The sequence below is a fragment of the Chiloscyllium plagiosum genome, unplaced genomic scaffold (genome assembly GCF_037043375.1).
Source record: "Chiloscyllium plagiosum isolate Xiang-an unplaced genomic scaffold, Cpla_swu_hap1 HiC_scaffold_31, whole genome shotgun sequence".
NCBI lineage: Eukaryota > Metazoa > Chordata > Chondrichthyes > Orectolobiformes > Hemiscylliidae > Chiloscyllium > Chiloscyllium plagiosum.
Window position 1 is genome coordinate 45,243,647 of NW_028270169.1, and position 15,195 is coordinate 45,258,841.

At 41.4% G+C, this 15,195-nt stretch overlaps 1 protein-coding gene across 4 annotated transcripts in view; it reads left to right on the plus strand.

Moving 5' to 3' along the window:
• tmem132e (transmembrane protein 132E) overlaps positions 1-15,195 on the plus strand; it is a 726,703-nt gene that overhangs the window by 153,770 nt on the left and 557,738 nt on the right. Inside the window, exon 2 of one of the 4 annotated variants that reach the window (XM_043718710.2) lies at positions 14,116-14,277. The exons of the other annotated variants lie outside the window; for them this stretch is intronic. Within the exon in view, the coding sequence (XP_043574645.1) occupies positions 14,262-14,277 (16 nt within the window). The 5' untranslated portion in view covers positions 14,116-14,261. The remainder of the gene's footprint in view (positions 1-14,115; positions 14,278-15,195) is intronic. 4 annotated transcript variants of the gene reach the window in all.

The following is a 15,195-nucleotide window of genomic DNA, read 5'->3' on the forward strand; positions in this document are numbered from 1 at the left end:
ATAAACTTTAATTTACATTTTGAGGTGATTACACGTGTAATGTATAATTACAAGGAGTAAATTTAATGCACCTAGATTTCAAAAGATTGCATTTGCTGACACGGAGGGAAACGCTTGCGTGTGTGCTAGTTAATCAGGTTGTCAGTTTGCTCACTGAGCTGGTGGGTTTGTTTTCAGATGTTTTGTCACCACGCTAGGTAACATTATCAATGAGCCTGTGGTTAAGCTGTCCTACTTGCTATTTATGTGTCTTGATTTGTTGTGGTAGGTGATACCATTTCTGGTTCTGTTTATGAGAGGTTGGTAAACGGAGTCCAAATCTATGTGTTTATTAATGGAGTTCTGGTTTGAACACGAGGCTTCCAGGAATTTCTGTGCTTGTCCTTGTTTGGCCTGTCCTAGGATGGATGCATTTTCCCAGTTGAACTGGTGGCCATTTTCACCTTTATGCATAGAAACTGTTTACTTCTGATACCTCTGCTAGAGGTAATAACATTAAATCATGTGGGAATGAGAAAGATTAAATTAGTTATGAACATGAAGACTATAAAATATACTGCTTTTACGCTAGAGATCAGAGATCTGTTAATAGTCCTCCAAAGATAGCTTGATTGCTACTCTGGGGATTGTTCTCCAATCTCTCGCTAGCTTAACTGAAACAGTGTTGAAATTAAAACTCTTGTATGTTCCGAGACTTTTTGACTCAACATTTTAGGTGCTGTGACTTGGATCCCAACAAAGGGAACATTTCTCTGGGCTGAATCAGTGACCGAGAGTTTGAATTGAGCATAACAGATTGGTAGGGTGCACTGAGATATTTTACCTCAGACCACTTCTTGTGTTCGGACAGATTATCTGCCCCTCGCCCAGTGAAACTGGTACCTTGAAGAGATCAAACGAACTACTTGTACCAGGATGAGAAGGTAAGAAGGTTTTTTTTATTTGTGAGGTTGCTTTAGGTTATTGTGGGGTCACATTGGCTATTCTGTATTGTTGCTGAGATAGAGTCGGACTGGGCATCCCAGTCAGGGAAGTCGGTTGCCATTATCTGACAGATTTGGCTTAGAGAGCTGCCTCCCTCGCATATGGCCAATTGAAATAATGAGATAATAGCAAAAGGAGGGCAGGCTTGGTAAATTTCTCACTCTGTAGTATTGATATGGCCGGTTGAAATTTATAGTATGTAGTATAGTAAGGAGTTATAAGGTACAATAGTACAGTCTCTCTACAGGAACCTCGATTATCCGAAGTCGATGGGTGGGCAGTATTTCATTCAGATAATTGATTCTTCAGATTATTGATTTGACCTTAAACAAAGGAAGCCGTACTGCACATAATTGCGTTAAAAAGCATACTATGAGTTTTTATTTCATTCAATCGCTAAAATTTATACAAACACTGGATATCGCTTAAAAATTCCTGACATTTTACAAATCAAATCACTTTTTGTGCACCTGTACAGTAAATAAAGTTCATTGAGGTGGAGGTTGGTTATTATTTTCAAAGAAAATATCCAGCCACTGTTGCTTGAGGTGCTGCTGCCTCTTCTTTTCGTGAACGATAACATTTGGCAAAGATTCATCAACTTAATATCATCGACTTCGTCTTGTGTTTCGTACCACTCCATGAAAAGTTGAAAACTGTCAATAGCTTCATTAACGGCAACTGGAGGTGATTTCGGTATCAGATTTTCCTTACCACCCACGGCGTCTGTACTTTCTCGCCGTTCCTCTGTGACTACGTTGACTATCTGATGATCGCTGAATGTCTCTGTCTCTGTTCCAATGACCTTATCTCAGTTCACCCCAAGCATCGATCTCAGCCTCTGCAAAGTCTCCTAATCCCAGCTGTCTGCAGTTTTCAGTGATGTCATTGGTTAACCTTTGAACTGGCCAGGTGTCCTCTTCACTGGCACGACTCCCAACAGGCAAGCCATTGTACCAACACTCTGCAATTGTCGATGGTTTGATGTGATCCCAAAATTAAGCAATCATATACAAAGCGACCTTGACTATGAAAGCCTTCATAATTACCTGCATTCCTTTCTCTGCATTGTCTTCATCCAGGATGGCATGCAACGTATTAAGGCAATAATATGTTTTCATCATTGCGATGATTTCCTGATCAAGTGGCTCTAACCTTGAAGTGGTGTTTGATGGTAGACACAAACACATGATAGCTCCGTCTGCTGATTCTAACTGGCTGCCTTTCACAGAGTGTGACTCCATGTTGTCAACAAGCAGAAGGGCACGATGCTAGAGTCCAGCACTCGCCAAATGTAATCTGACAGCAGGTACAAAACCTTAATGAAACCAGGATGAGAAAAAGTGGATATGTCATCCATGCCTTATTTTGTGCTTTGTACTTCACGGGAAACAAGTTCTTGTCACAGTTCTTGAAGCAACATGGATTAGCATATCGTCCGATGCAGGTAAGCAGTAATTTATGAGTGTCGGTGGCGTTGACACAAGGAAAAATCATGGTGTGATCCTTGCACTTTATTTTCCACGGTGGATGTGAGTATTCAGTTCGGCAGTGCATGCCAAAACAATCCATTTTCATCAGCATTACACAATTGTTCAGGTTCATACTTGAGGTTCAGCTACATGAATGATGGATTGCAGTTTCTGTCTGTAGCCTTCCATGGTGCTGTCATCTACAAACTTCTGCTGTCCACGAACGCTGAATTGCCGAATGCCGTGACGATGTTTGAAGTGCTGTAACCAACCCAATGGTACACTGTGGTCAGACTCACCAGCTTGGAGTCGTTCATGGAAACTGGCAGCTTTTTCTAGTATCATCAGGCCAGGTACGGAATCCCCTTTTCACGTTGCTGTGAAAACCATAAAAATACAGCTTAGTCAAGTTGCTTATTCTTTGCTGGCTTCATGGAGATTCTTTTTTAATGCATTTGAAGTGTCACTTTGGCTGATGAATTTCTCAATCGCCGGTCTTACTTTCCTCAAGTCGGACATTGTCGCTATTCCAATGTTGTACTCCTGTGCAATCTTTGATGCCTTTTTACAACGATCCAGATGCTGTAAAATCTCACTTTTCTGTCCAATTGTCGCTGAGGTCCACTTTCTCTTCACAGACCTGGTAAGTACGTCCAACAAACCTGATCAGTTATATGAACTCAGAACAAAGTCATAGAGGGAATGAAGACACCACTTTGGGGTGGCTCAGTGGTTAGCACTGCTGCCTCACAGTGCTAGGGACGTGGGTTCAAGTCCCGCCGTGGGCAACTGTCTGTGTGGAGTTTGCATATTCTCCCCGTGTCTGCGTGGATTTCCTCCAGGTGCTCTGCTTTCCTCCTACAATCCACAGATGTGCAGGTTAGGTGAATTGGCTGTGCTGAATTGCCCATAGTGTTGGGTGTGTTAGTCAGGCGTAAATATGGTGTGGAGATTAGAGTGGTGCTGGAAAAGCACAGCAGGTCAGGCAGCATCCAAGGAGCAGGAAAATCAACGTTTCAGGCAAAAGCCCTTCATCAGGAGTAGAGGCAGGGTGCCTGCAGAGTGGGGAGATAAATGAGAGGGGGGTGAGGAGAAAGTTTTACTCGGATGCTGCCTGACCTGCTGTGCTTTTCCAGCACCACTCTAATCTAGACTCTGGTTTCCAGCATCTGCAGTCCTTGTTTTTACCTAAATATGGAGTGGGTCTGGATGGGTTGCTCTTCGGGGGGGGTCAGTGTGGACTTGTTGGGCTGAAGAGCCTGTTTCCATACTATAGGTAATCTAAGACCACTGATTTTGTCATGCATTTTAAATCCTTCAGCATGTCAGTCATTTTTATTTAACATTCTTTCAATACTATGACCTCTTTTGCACATCTTCAGTGCAGGTATTCCTCAGTGAAACTAAAGACACGGTCAGTTAAAATTATTTTAACCCTGCTACAATTGACTGACTGACAGATTGTTGCACCAGTGTCATTAACACCTCTTTGATGCAATGTTTGCACATCTTCAGTGCAGGTAACCCTCATTTACACTATACTGTAAACAAAAGACTCAATTGTCGCACCATTGTTGAACACACTTCTTTGTTGTAACCGTTTCATGGGACCTTCAGATTCTGTTGGGATAATCCGATTTTCGGATAATTGAGTTCAGATAAGCGATGTTGCTCTATACAGTGGGTGGGTACTATTTCGTTCGGATAATCGATTACTCGTAAAATCGATTAAATGCCTTTCCTCTGGGGCTCGGAGTTTCAAAATCTGCTCCCCATTCAGGAGATTGTAGCAGCACACAGCACGTGAGAGCCCGCCCCCAATGCCACACCCCTCGCTTCTCTTTTCTTCCCCCCCCTCAAGTCCAACACCACAACTCCCCGGTTCCAACCCCGTTCCCCCACCCCCCAACCCAGTCCAACTCTGCCCCCAACCCTCAACCCAGTCCAACCCCATCCCCCAGCTCAAAGCCCCCGCCCGTCCACCCCTGCCTCCTCTCCGGACACCAACAACAAGACTGCTGCTACTGCTGCCTTTGTGGGGTAAGTCTCCAAATTGCACACACACACACAACGTTTTACTTCAAATTCTTGACAGGTTCCATGTTTGCCCTGCACAGGACAATGTTGGAGAGATTATTCCTGGGAAGCCGGGGAGGGAGGGGGGGTGGGGGGGGGGGTGGGGGGTTAGCATACTCCCCTCTGTAGAACTCCAGGGAAAATGTGGAGAGAGGGCGGGAGGTCAGTCATTTGGAGACGGTGCCTGTTTAATCACTGTAAACAAAAGATGCAATCACTGCTGGAAACATGTCTTTGATGTAATGTTTCTATTGGGACCTCGAGATCTCCTTTGGATAATCTGATTTTTGGATAATTGGTATTCAGATAATTGAGTTTCCTCTGTAGTTGGAAAGGGCACTCCCTTTCAGACTATGTGTGAGAGAATACCTGATCAGGAAAATGGTTTCTAGGGATTAGAGGCTCCTTAGAAAAATTAGACATTTTGGTAAATTCTTTGTTTGAATTGGGACTTCTGGTAAATTGTAATATACAAATTAAAGGATGTCCAGTTTGAATGATTGCACAATTGTGTGTGTGTGAGAGAGTGTGAGAGAGAGACAGACACTGCTGTTGAAAGAATGGGGAGAAAGACATCTCACATGAGGCGTACCCTCAGAAGGGAACACCTTTAACATTCATGTATGTCCATTACAAGCCTGATTCCAAAACAATAACTTTGTCAACGAATAGGTGAAATGGACACAAAGAATTGAGAAGCTGTTTCCACCTGATGGCACATTTGATTGAGTTTGCATAAAACAATTGACAGAAATTTTGAGAAAATTTTAAAAAACAAAGGAAAGAGAGAGAGAGACCAGCATTTGGTGTTGCATTTACTGAACTAAGTGTTAACTCTTTGTATTGTGTTTTGAATGTACTTTTTTTATTGGTGGTTACACGTGGTCTTGTATAATTTGTTTTTTTGTCCCCTGGAATTCGAGATCCGGAAATGTTTTGATTTAAGTCCACATTTTGGAAATCCATGGTGATTTGAAAATGTAGTCTGTGCCTGTATCAATGTGGATCATGCATAGTTAATGTAATGTCCTTTTGAGGAACTATCAGTACTATGTAAAGCAAAATCTGCCAGGAAATGTTGATTTATAAAAAATTAGGTCATACAGATTGGTAAAAATGATCTCTTGGAATTGGAATTTATCATGTTTGGAATTTCATTTTCTCACCAGAGTGAATTTCCAAATACTTTTTAATGGGTAAGCTAATCTTTAATTCCAGATATGGGGACACCTGCCCTTGCTAGCATAATAAAAAGCTCTCCAGGCTATTCTTAACAAAAATAAACTCTTCCTTCTCTGGAAAGAAAATATAGTCTGCTGCTGTGGAACTAAGATGGAGGCATTTCAGCCAGTATACATAGTTAGGGAGAGTGATTACTTCTTGACTCTTTGAATTAAATCCACAAGCAAATATAATATTTACTAATTGGAGATAAAATCTGTGCTGTAAATGACATTTTATTCAGTTTTGAGTTTGTCCTGTTTTTTGAATGTAAAAACAGGCATGATAAGTCTATTATCTCTAAGGTTATTAATTGGTAGGTTTGTGCTCACAGAAATGAAAGTATTCACTTCCTATGTGGGCTTGACCATATTGATTTGTATTTCTGGGTTTGGTGCCTTTTAAAATCCGTGAAATTAATGAGGGTTAAATTGGAGTGCCAGTAATGTAAATCAGACCTACAGCAGTTCAAAATGCTTTAAATTGCTTTTAGTTTTTCTTTGAAGGCAGTGGAAAAGGAAATTGTGGATGTGGGATAAAATGGATTTCTAATTGTTATAACAATGCTTTGTGCGGTGGCACTGCCCAGTTTCATTCGAGATGTTAGGTAGTTTAATTGACTAACTAGACTTGTGTTAGTGATCCATAGGAAGTATTGCAGAAGTGTTTCAGATTAATTTTGAATTCTGTAACATATTTTGGAGAAAATGTGTAAATTAATAGCTGAGTGAATGAGTTATTTTAATGCAGACTAAATGTTGGAGTGAGTGAGCACACAACAGGACAATCCTGATACAATTTTCTGTATTTAGCCCTAAGCAGATTTGAATTTTTTTTGTGACATTAATATCTGTTTGTTCTTATTAATTAACAGTAAAATGTCTCAGCCACTTGTTCAGTTTCCATCTCCTAATTAAACAATATGGTTATATTATTCAATACATTCTAAACATTTTGTATTAGTCCTGAATTACAAAATCAGAATTAATTGGCAAGTTTTTTGAAATACCGTTATATATTGTCAGTGATCTGTGTCATTGCTTCGTAGTTAATTTGAAGAATGGCTGTAATGTTTAATGTTCACCTCACCGTCCCTTAAAACAAATTGAGCATTGTACATGCAATTGGCCATAGAAGTATAATCAATATGGGGGAAGAGTGTAAGAGCGAGAGAAAAAAACATTAACAGAGAGTGAGATTTGCTGTTTTCCTCATGCAAAGAACTGTCTCTGAAACAACAGGTTTTATAACCTTCTGTGCTGTAGCCATTTTGATTTTGTTTTATAAGTTTACTTCAGTGTATGAAAAATCTAAATGTTGGAGTTTTTAATGTAAATCTTGAATACACAGCTGTTTTTGGATAGTATGGAGGCATGAATTCTCTTGGATGTTCAAATTCAAAATGACAGGTCAAAAAGGAAAATTTGAAGAATTAAAACAAAAGTTGCAAAAGAAAGGCCACTCTTGGGAAAATTGCAACATTGGGCATGAACAAACAGATCAGCATGCAAAATATCAGATGCAGTGGGTACATTGTTGAAAAGTGTGGTGCTGGAAAAGTGCAGCAGGCCAGGCAGCATCCGAGGAGCAGGAGAATCAACGTTGCGGGCATTATGCCCGAAACGTCGATTCTCCTCCTCGGATGCTGCTTGGCCTGTTGCGCATTTCCAGCACTGCACTTTTCAACTCTGGTCTCCAGCATCTGCAGTCCTCACTTTCTCCGCAGTGGGTACACTGAAAATTTTAGGACTGAACAATAGTTAATCAACTTATTTCAAAAATTTAGAAAATTTAAAGTGAAAGTGTTAGAAATGTTACTAATAACTATAAATTTATTATTTAAACACTTTATTATATTATGTATATGACATTTAAGTCTTGATTCTGTACCCTCTGTGTAGATCAGGAAACTACGGATTTGGGATGTGACCTCTTGTGAAGAGGCGGTAAACCTAATTTGAAAGAAAAATTATGAGAAAAAGTGCAAATGATTAAATAAAGAATGGAAGGATAAAGCTGATAGTAAATGGAAAGATACCTTGCTGGCTAGTTGGTGGAATATTGCATGTGATAAGGGGATAAGTATGTACAGCAGATGGAACTCCCAAAAGCTGGGAGATGTTAAAAGCTGAGTGTGAATGGGTAGATTGGAGATGATGAAGGGAACAGGAGAAATAGTGTAAGGACACTAAGGCTGAGCAAGCTAAAAAGAGTTAAAGCAATAGCGCTGTAAAAAGAATCTAAGTTCTATTCGTGATCCCGATCCTATGTCTGGCACACCGACACTATGACAGGAAGGGGTGTGATAGGGATGAGGAATGGAGATTTTATCCTAGGATACCCACTGAGCCCAAACATCTCCTGATAGTCCCCTTTTAACCACGGATTTTAAACCCTCCCCCCCCTTACTCTGAAGATGAAGGGTCAGGTACCTGTCACTGGGTTCATAGCTGACATCGTGGGAATGAGCAGCCTGGACCATCCTCAATCAAGGCCTGTCCCGGGAAACAGAGTTCGGTAAATCTTGAGGGGTCAGGGTGCGATGTTTCACCTATAAATTCTGAATCCTATGGCTACTGAAGCCAACCAACCACCTACTCTCGTGTTTGTGTCTCTTGGAAACCTCAAGAAATAATAATGATAATGAACCAAGCTCCTGACTGCAAGGAGAAACCAGCCCTATTTGCTCAATATGTCTGAAAGGCACTACAAATGTATAATGCCACTCCTCAGGATTTGTTACCAAGTGGCATGAACAGGTAGACCAGGGTGGTGCGAGACTAGTCTGCAATTAGGAGGACCTGAAGGAGAGATTCCCGAACAATAATGCCCAGGTGGACCACTTAATCCAGTCGTTAGAACGAGCCTTACAAAAACCTATAAACATTAGTAAAGTACTGGAGTGCAGACCCAAACCTAGGGGTCGGGAAGTGATTATTGGGAGCAGTTTGTTGCCTGTTATGGAACATTTGCAGGTGATCAAGCCTTTAATCGAGAAGATGATTCACCTGTGTTTAATGCTATGCTTTAGCAATGTGTTCCTTTTGGTGTCGCTGACACAATCCAGACAACAATATGAAGTGGTCCAAGAATTCCCGGTTGCAAATGAGGTGAGCGGTGAACTTCCACTGGGATGGCCAGAACAGGCCCAAACCACGATCCAAGTTACAGTTTACATTCACAGGTACACCAAGACTATCAAGAAGGTGATGATTCATTTGAGGGAGACTACCGTACTGTAGAACCTGGAGAATTTTTTCTGATAAAGAACTGAGACTGGGAAAGTTGGAGCAAAGATGGAAATGACCGTTTCAGTAGTTGCTGACCACTCCCATGTCTGTGAAAGTGCAAGGACAACTCCACTGGATCCATAGAATGGACTATAAACGAGTCAGTGAAGGAACAGACAAGGATTAAGGAAGGAAAATGAAGTGGATACTGGTGACTTTGGGTGGTTTCACTTTGAGGGTGGAAGGATTTCAGACCGACAGATTTTTGGTCTGCAATATTGGTCACCATACTTATGGAAGGGTGTTCAGTGAAGGTTTATTAGAGTAATACCTGGAATGAATGGATTGTCTTATGCAGGAAGGTTAAACAGATTAGGAATGAACCCTGTGAAGTTTTTAAGAGCCAGGGATAATTGAATAATTGCAGCACGTAAGATCCTGAGGAGTCTTTACCAGGTGGATTTCGAAAGGATGCTTCCTCTTGTGGGAGAATCTAGAATGAGGGGGTCATAATCTAATAACAAGGTGACGCCCATTTAGGTTAGCACTGTTGCCTCACTGCACCAGGGTCCCAGGTTCAACTCCAGATGAGGAAACATTTTTTCTCTAAGGAATGTGAGCCCTTAGAATTCCCTTCCCCGAAAGGCAGTTGATGTAGAATCTTTAAATATTTTAAGGCAAAGTTAGATATGTTCTTGATTATCAAGGGGATGAAAGATTATTGAGGTCTGCAGGAATGTAGAATTAAGGTTAAAATCAGATCAGATATGATCTTATTGAGTGGTGGAGCAGGTTGAAGGGCCAAGTATTCTACTCTTTTTCCTTATTCGTTTGCTCAGAAAAGAAAATCTTCCATATCTCTCTCTGAAATGGGTGACCCCTTACTTTGAGATTATGCCCTCACAAGGTGAAACATTTCCAAGTTCACCCAATCAAGTCCCCTGAGAATCCTGTGTTTCAATAAGGCCTCCTCTCATTCTTCTAAACTCCAGTCTGTATAAACTGAACTCATTTGACTTATCCTCATAAGAGAATTCCTCCAAACATGGAATCAACCTACTGAACCTTCTCTGGACCGTTTTAGCATATCAACATATCTCTCCTGATGATAAAAAGACCCAAACTATTCATGGTTTTCCATTTGTGGTCCGAATAGTGCCTTCAATAATTTTAGTAAGACCTCCCAATTTTAAAAATCCATTCCCTTTAAAATAAAGTGCAGAACCTCACATTTTCCTTTATTTTATTCATCTGTCAAGTTTACCCGTTCACTTAATTTCTATGTTCACTTGATTTCTCACGTCTATGCAGATTCTTTGTGTCATCCTCACTACTTGTCATCCTTTTTATTTGTCGAGTCTCAAACTTGGCCGTAGTACATCCACCACCGTCATCCAAGTCATTATTATATATTGTAAATAATTGTCCCAGTATTAAATGCTGGGCAGTCCATTAGTTATTGGTTTCTATCCTGAAAATGCCCCTTTATCCCAGTTCTTGGTCTTCTATTAGTTATCCAGTCCTCTCTCCATGCTATTCTTGTTGCACAGTATACAACATAAAATAGCAGTACAGGTTGTTCTGCTGTAACACATGTTTCATTAATGCAAATTTGCTGTAATGCGATTGATGAGTTGGGGACACTGTTTCCAAGGCACAAACTTTTAGAATGTGTGTTGGCTGTAATGCGATTACATTGCCAACAGTTTATGCACTGTTTCTAAAGTGTGATTTTTCTATCGCACAAGGTTGCACAAGAACGCAACCGTCACGTTATAGAAGAACTGCTTGTATGCCTAATTGGTTCCACAATGTACTACTTTAGAAAATTATCACAAAAGCATTTTATAAACACATCCTTCAGATCAACTTTGCCATCTTTATTGATATAGACAATAGAAAGAATTATAGAATGGCAGGAAAGGCTACACGGGATGAATGCCCTATTTATTACTCCTCCAATTTCTTGTCCTTATGTTTTGATTCTTCTTTATCCATCTATCCTACTTGTTCCGACATTTGTTTACCTTCATTACAAGCCACATTTATTTCTTCATAATGTTCTTTCCATCTGAATAACTACTGTAGGATGGTTATAATGACTGCCACCAGCTTTTTCTGATCTTGTTATCTTTAATCTCCATTCTTCTGAACACTTTGTCCTGATCTTATGAGCCAAGGTACTTTCTCAGTACTGGGCTTATGTTGTCGTTTGTTCTCAAGACTTCTCCTTAACCTTTTCCATCCTGTCTGTCTTTTTGAGAGGTTTTCAACCGAGAACCTTTATCTCTCAACCTTGGTCAATGTGTAGTGGTGACTAGATCTAGCCCATTTATTTCTATTTGTGCTAGTTCACCTATTTCATTACATATATTTTGTGCATTTCGGTAAAACGTTCCCTAATTTTATGTTTTGAAAACTCATTAGTGTGAACCTTATTTGCTAATGTAGTTCGGTGGCTCAGTGGTTAGCACTGTTGCCTCACTGCACCAGGGTCCCAGGTTCAACTCCAGCCTTGGGCAACTGTCTGTGTGGAGTTTGCACATTCTCCCCGAGTCTGCGTGGGTTTCCTCCGGATGCTACGGTTTCCTCCCATAGTCCAAAGATGTGCAGGTCAGGTGAATTGGCCATGCTAAATTGCCCGTAGTGTTAGCTGCATTAGCCAGAGGGAAATGGGTCTGGATGGGTTGCTCTTCGAAGGGTCGGTGTGGACTTGTTGGGCCGAAGGACCTGTTTCCACACCGTAGGGAATCTAATCTAATCTAGTTTTACTGTTATACTCTCTGTTCTTTCCTGTACCACACATGCTTGTCTGTACCCAAATAACTGCACTGTTCTGTTATCCAGATTTTCTCTTTTGATTTCTAAACCTTCCTTCAGCTGAATTCTCTGCCATCCTGTTCGTAATCTAAAACCTTATATAGAGTCCGAGCCATGATTCACCAGGATACTGATCCGAATCTGGTTGAAGTGGAAAATATCCAAATAGTAATGCTGTTCCTCAACACTCACCCCCCAAGTACTGTTTTTATGACCTGTGGTTGTTATAAGGTAATTATGTTGTATACTCTTAATTCAAGATATAATTGAATAATTTGGAGTGGCAATGTGACAGTCAAAAAGTATGGTGCTGAAAAGCACAGCCGGTCAGGCAGCATCCAAGGGACAGGAGAGTTGATGTTTCAAGCACAAGCTCTTCATCAGTTGAAGGGCTGATGCTCAAAGCCTCGACACTCCTCCTTGGATGCTGCCTGACTGGCTGTACTTTTCCAACACCACATTTTTTGACTCTGATCTCCAGCATCTGCAGTCCTCACTTTCTCCGACTGACAATGTGACAGCCTGTTAAGTCTGCCTAGAGAAAAGGAGAAAGTGAGGACTGCAGATGCTGGAGATCAGAGCTGAAAAATGTGTTGCTGGAAAAGCTCAGCAGGTCAGGCAGCATCCAAGGAGCAAGAGAATTGATGTTTCGGGCATAAGCCCTTCTTCATTATGCCCGAAACGTTGATTCTCTTGCTCCTCGGATGCTGCCTGACCTGCTGCGCTTTTCCAGCAACACATTTTTCTGCCCAGAGAAAAGTCCATGTAACCTGATTATCATGGGAATATGGGCCCTCAAAGAAACTTACTACAAACTGATTAAGGTGCAAACTTTAACAGCTTGAAACAAAAGAAGAGATTGCAGTTCTTGTTACACAGAGACGCTCAGAGGTCGTCATCAAGAGTGTTTTGTGAGAGAAGACATGTCAAGCAAGAAACATGACTGCGGTCAAGTTAATCACCAAATGGCACACTGTGAATATGGATTCCCTGTTTGAAGAGACCAGTAAAAAGTGAAAGACCAAAAAAATCACTAGAGGAAACTTTACTATTGAAAGTCAATTTGAGCATGATTTGAGAAGACTTTAACCTTTTAAAAGCGTAATGGAAGATATACCCTGATGTGGCAGGGGGAAGACTTTCCAATTAGGTCTGGAGAAGCGTGCAGCTTAAAAAACAAGACTACGGACTAAATCTTAGTAAAGATCAGCTCAATGCTATTTTTGGTGAGTTTCATCTAAGGTTTCTCTCTGTGAGGACATGAGTTTTCTCATACTATCATCCCAAACTTACCTCATTACCTGTGGATTACATTCCTATGGGCTCTATTCGTCCTATTCTTCCACTTGCTATTGACAGATGAACTCACTGATGGGATATAGCGGGACTTCTGGCACTGGAACCATATTTTAAAGGCTGATGAGCACTTAATCAAGTGCTAAGTCCAGAACTACCCTGCACAGTTCATTCATTTGCCTCACACGTAGCAGATAAGAGAAGGTAGCACCCCATTTTGCAGGCAAGGACCTAGAGGTAGTGATGGAGAGGCGCCACTAAAGAAGTGTGTTCTCTTACCCCAGGACTGGTAGAGGAGTTCATGCCAGTAGACATGTCCACCCTGGTCTTAGGTCACCGGCTGTGTCAGTGTGGTCAATGGGTTCCAGAGAAATGCCCAGCAGTGTAGTAAGAAGGTCAATACCTTTCCGCTCTGCAAGGCTGAGTGCCACAAACTTCTCTCTCAGTCCATCTTTACTACTGCACCCATTTTCTGGCAAGGCTGATGGTTTATCACTCTAATTTTGCATGCAGAATCCTTTTTTCTCACCTACACCAATCCACCCCCCACTGCAACTACAGACCCTGCACCACCTACTCTGATCACCTCACCATCTTTTCCCCCAATGCAACAACAGTAACAGTTGTGTCACCCATTTTAAGCTTACTAAATCTCAATCTTTAATAGGACCAAAAGACATAGGAACAGAAGAAGGCCATTCAACCTATTGAGTCTGCTTCGCCACTCAGTGAGATCATGGTTTGATATGCTTCGACTCCACTTTCCTGTATTTTCCTGTTAGTTCTTCATTCTCTTACTGATTAAAAATCTGTCTATCCCAGCCTTGAATGTACTTAACCACACAGCTTCAACAGCCTTCTGCAATAAAGAATTCCATTAAATCACTACTGTCTGAGAGAAGAAATCCCTCTTCATCTCTGTGTTAAATATGCGACTCCTTAATCTGAGGTAATGCCCTCTGGTCCTAGACTCTTCTACAAAAGAAAACCTTAAGACTACCTTTGTTTCATTCCAGGAGAAAACAAGCCAATAACAGGGCAGAGAACGTCGAGACGAGATATTGGGATTCCTGACATTTAGCTCCTTATCACCTATGAAAGGAGGATCCTGGCCCTTACTTTCAAGGACTGAGACTGGTCCTGTGGAGATGCCAAAATACCCATGTTCAGGCAATCAAGTAAGAAGTATTGTATATTGTTGTGCAACTTTTCCACTACTACCACTGTGAATATATTCTTAACATGCCAGAACTATTACCCTTTGTTTATGATGCATTCTCTCTTTTGTCACCTATAGACATGAGTGGCATCAGCATGGTCTTGGTAGTCAAGAGGCTGGAACTACAAAAATCTCTTCCTTTGCCTCTGAGGAAGAAAGCATGTATGCTGCAGGTGATGCACTGGAAAGACCGTCTCCTGCATCCTCTACCAGCTCTGATAATGACACCTTGAGTTTGGCTAGATTAGAGTCAAGAGCCCCATGATAGTGAATATATTGCTGTAACCTCCCTACACCTGGCTGAGGAAGAAATAATCCATGTTGCTAATACTCAGAAGGCAGCTACAGTCCAGGCAATTGCTTAGCTTGGAGTAGGCGAAGTCCTCATAGTGTCGCCAATTAACAATTTCACTAAAAAGTACAAGCAGACAGATGAGCAGTAGGCATGTTTCTGGAAAAACTGAACAATTTGACACAAAGGTTGCAGGACTGCAGCACAGTCTTTAGGACCATATTGGCTTTGGCATCTGAGCATCTGGCTATCTCTGTGGTCAGTTTGGTAGCTGTCATGGAGAGTCATCCAGCACTGAGTCTGCTGGACATACGCACTGCTCCATCACTGTTCATTGGTTCCCTCAGCATCAATAACATGAGTGCATGAGTAAACTTGACCTTCCATACAAGAAGGCTGGGTGATGCTTATCATCACCCAACTGGAGGAGGAATCAAATACAGACTCCTACAAGTCTCGTTTCTGGATGTTCCAGAGGTGACAGGGCCTTCTGCCTCTGCCCTGTCTGCCACGTTCATTGATGTGGGATTTCATGAGGATCCACTTATCTCAGAAGTGGACTCAAAAGCCTTTGGGGACGTGCAC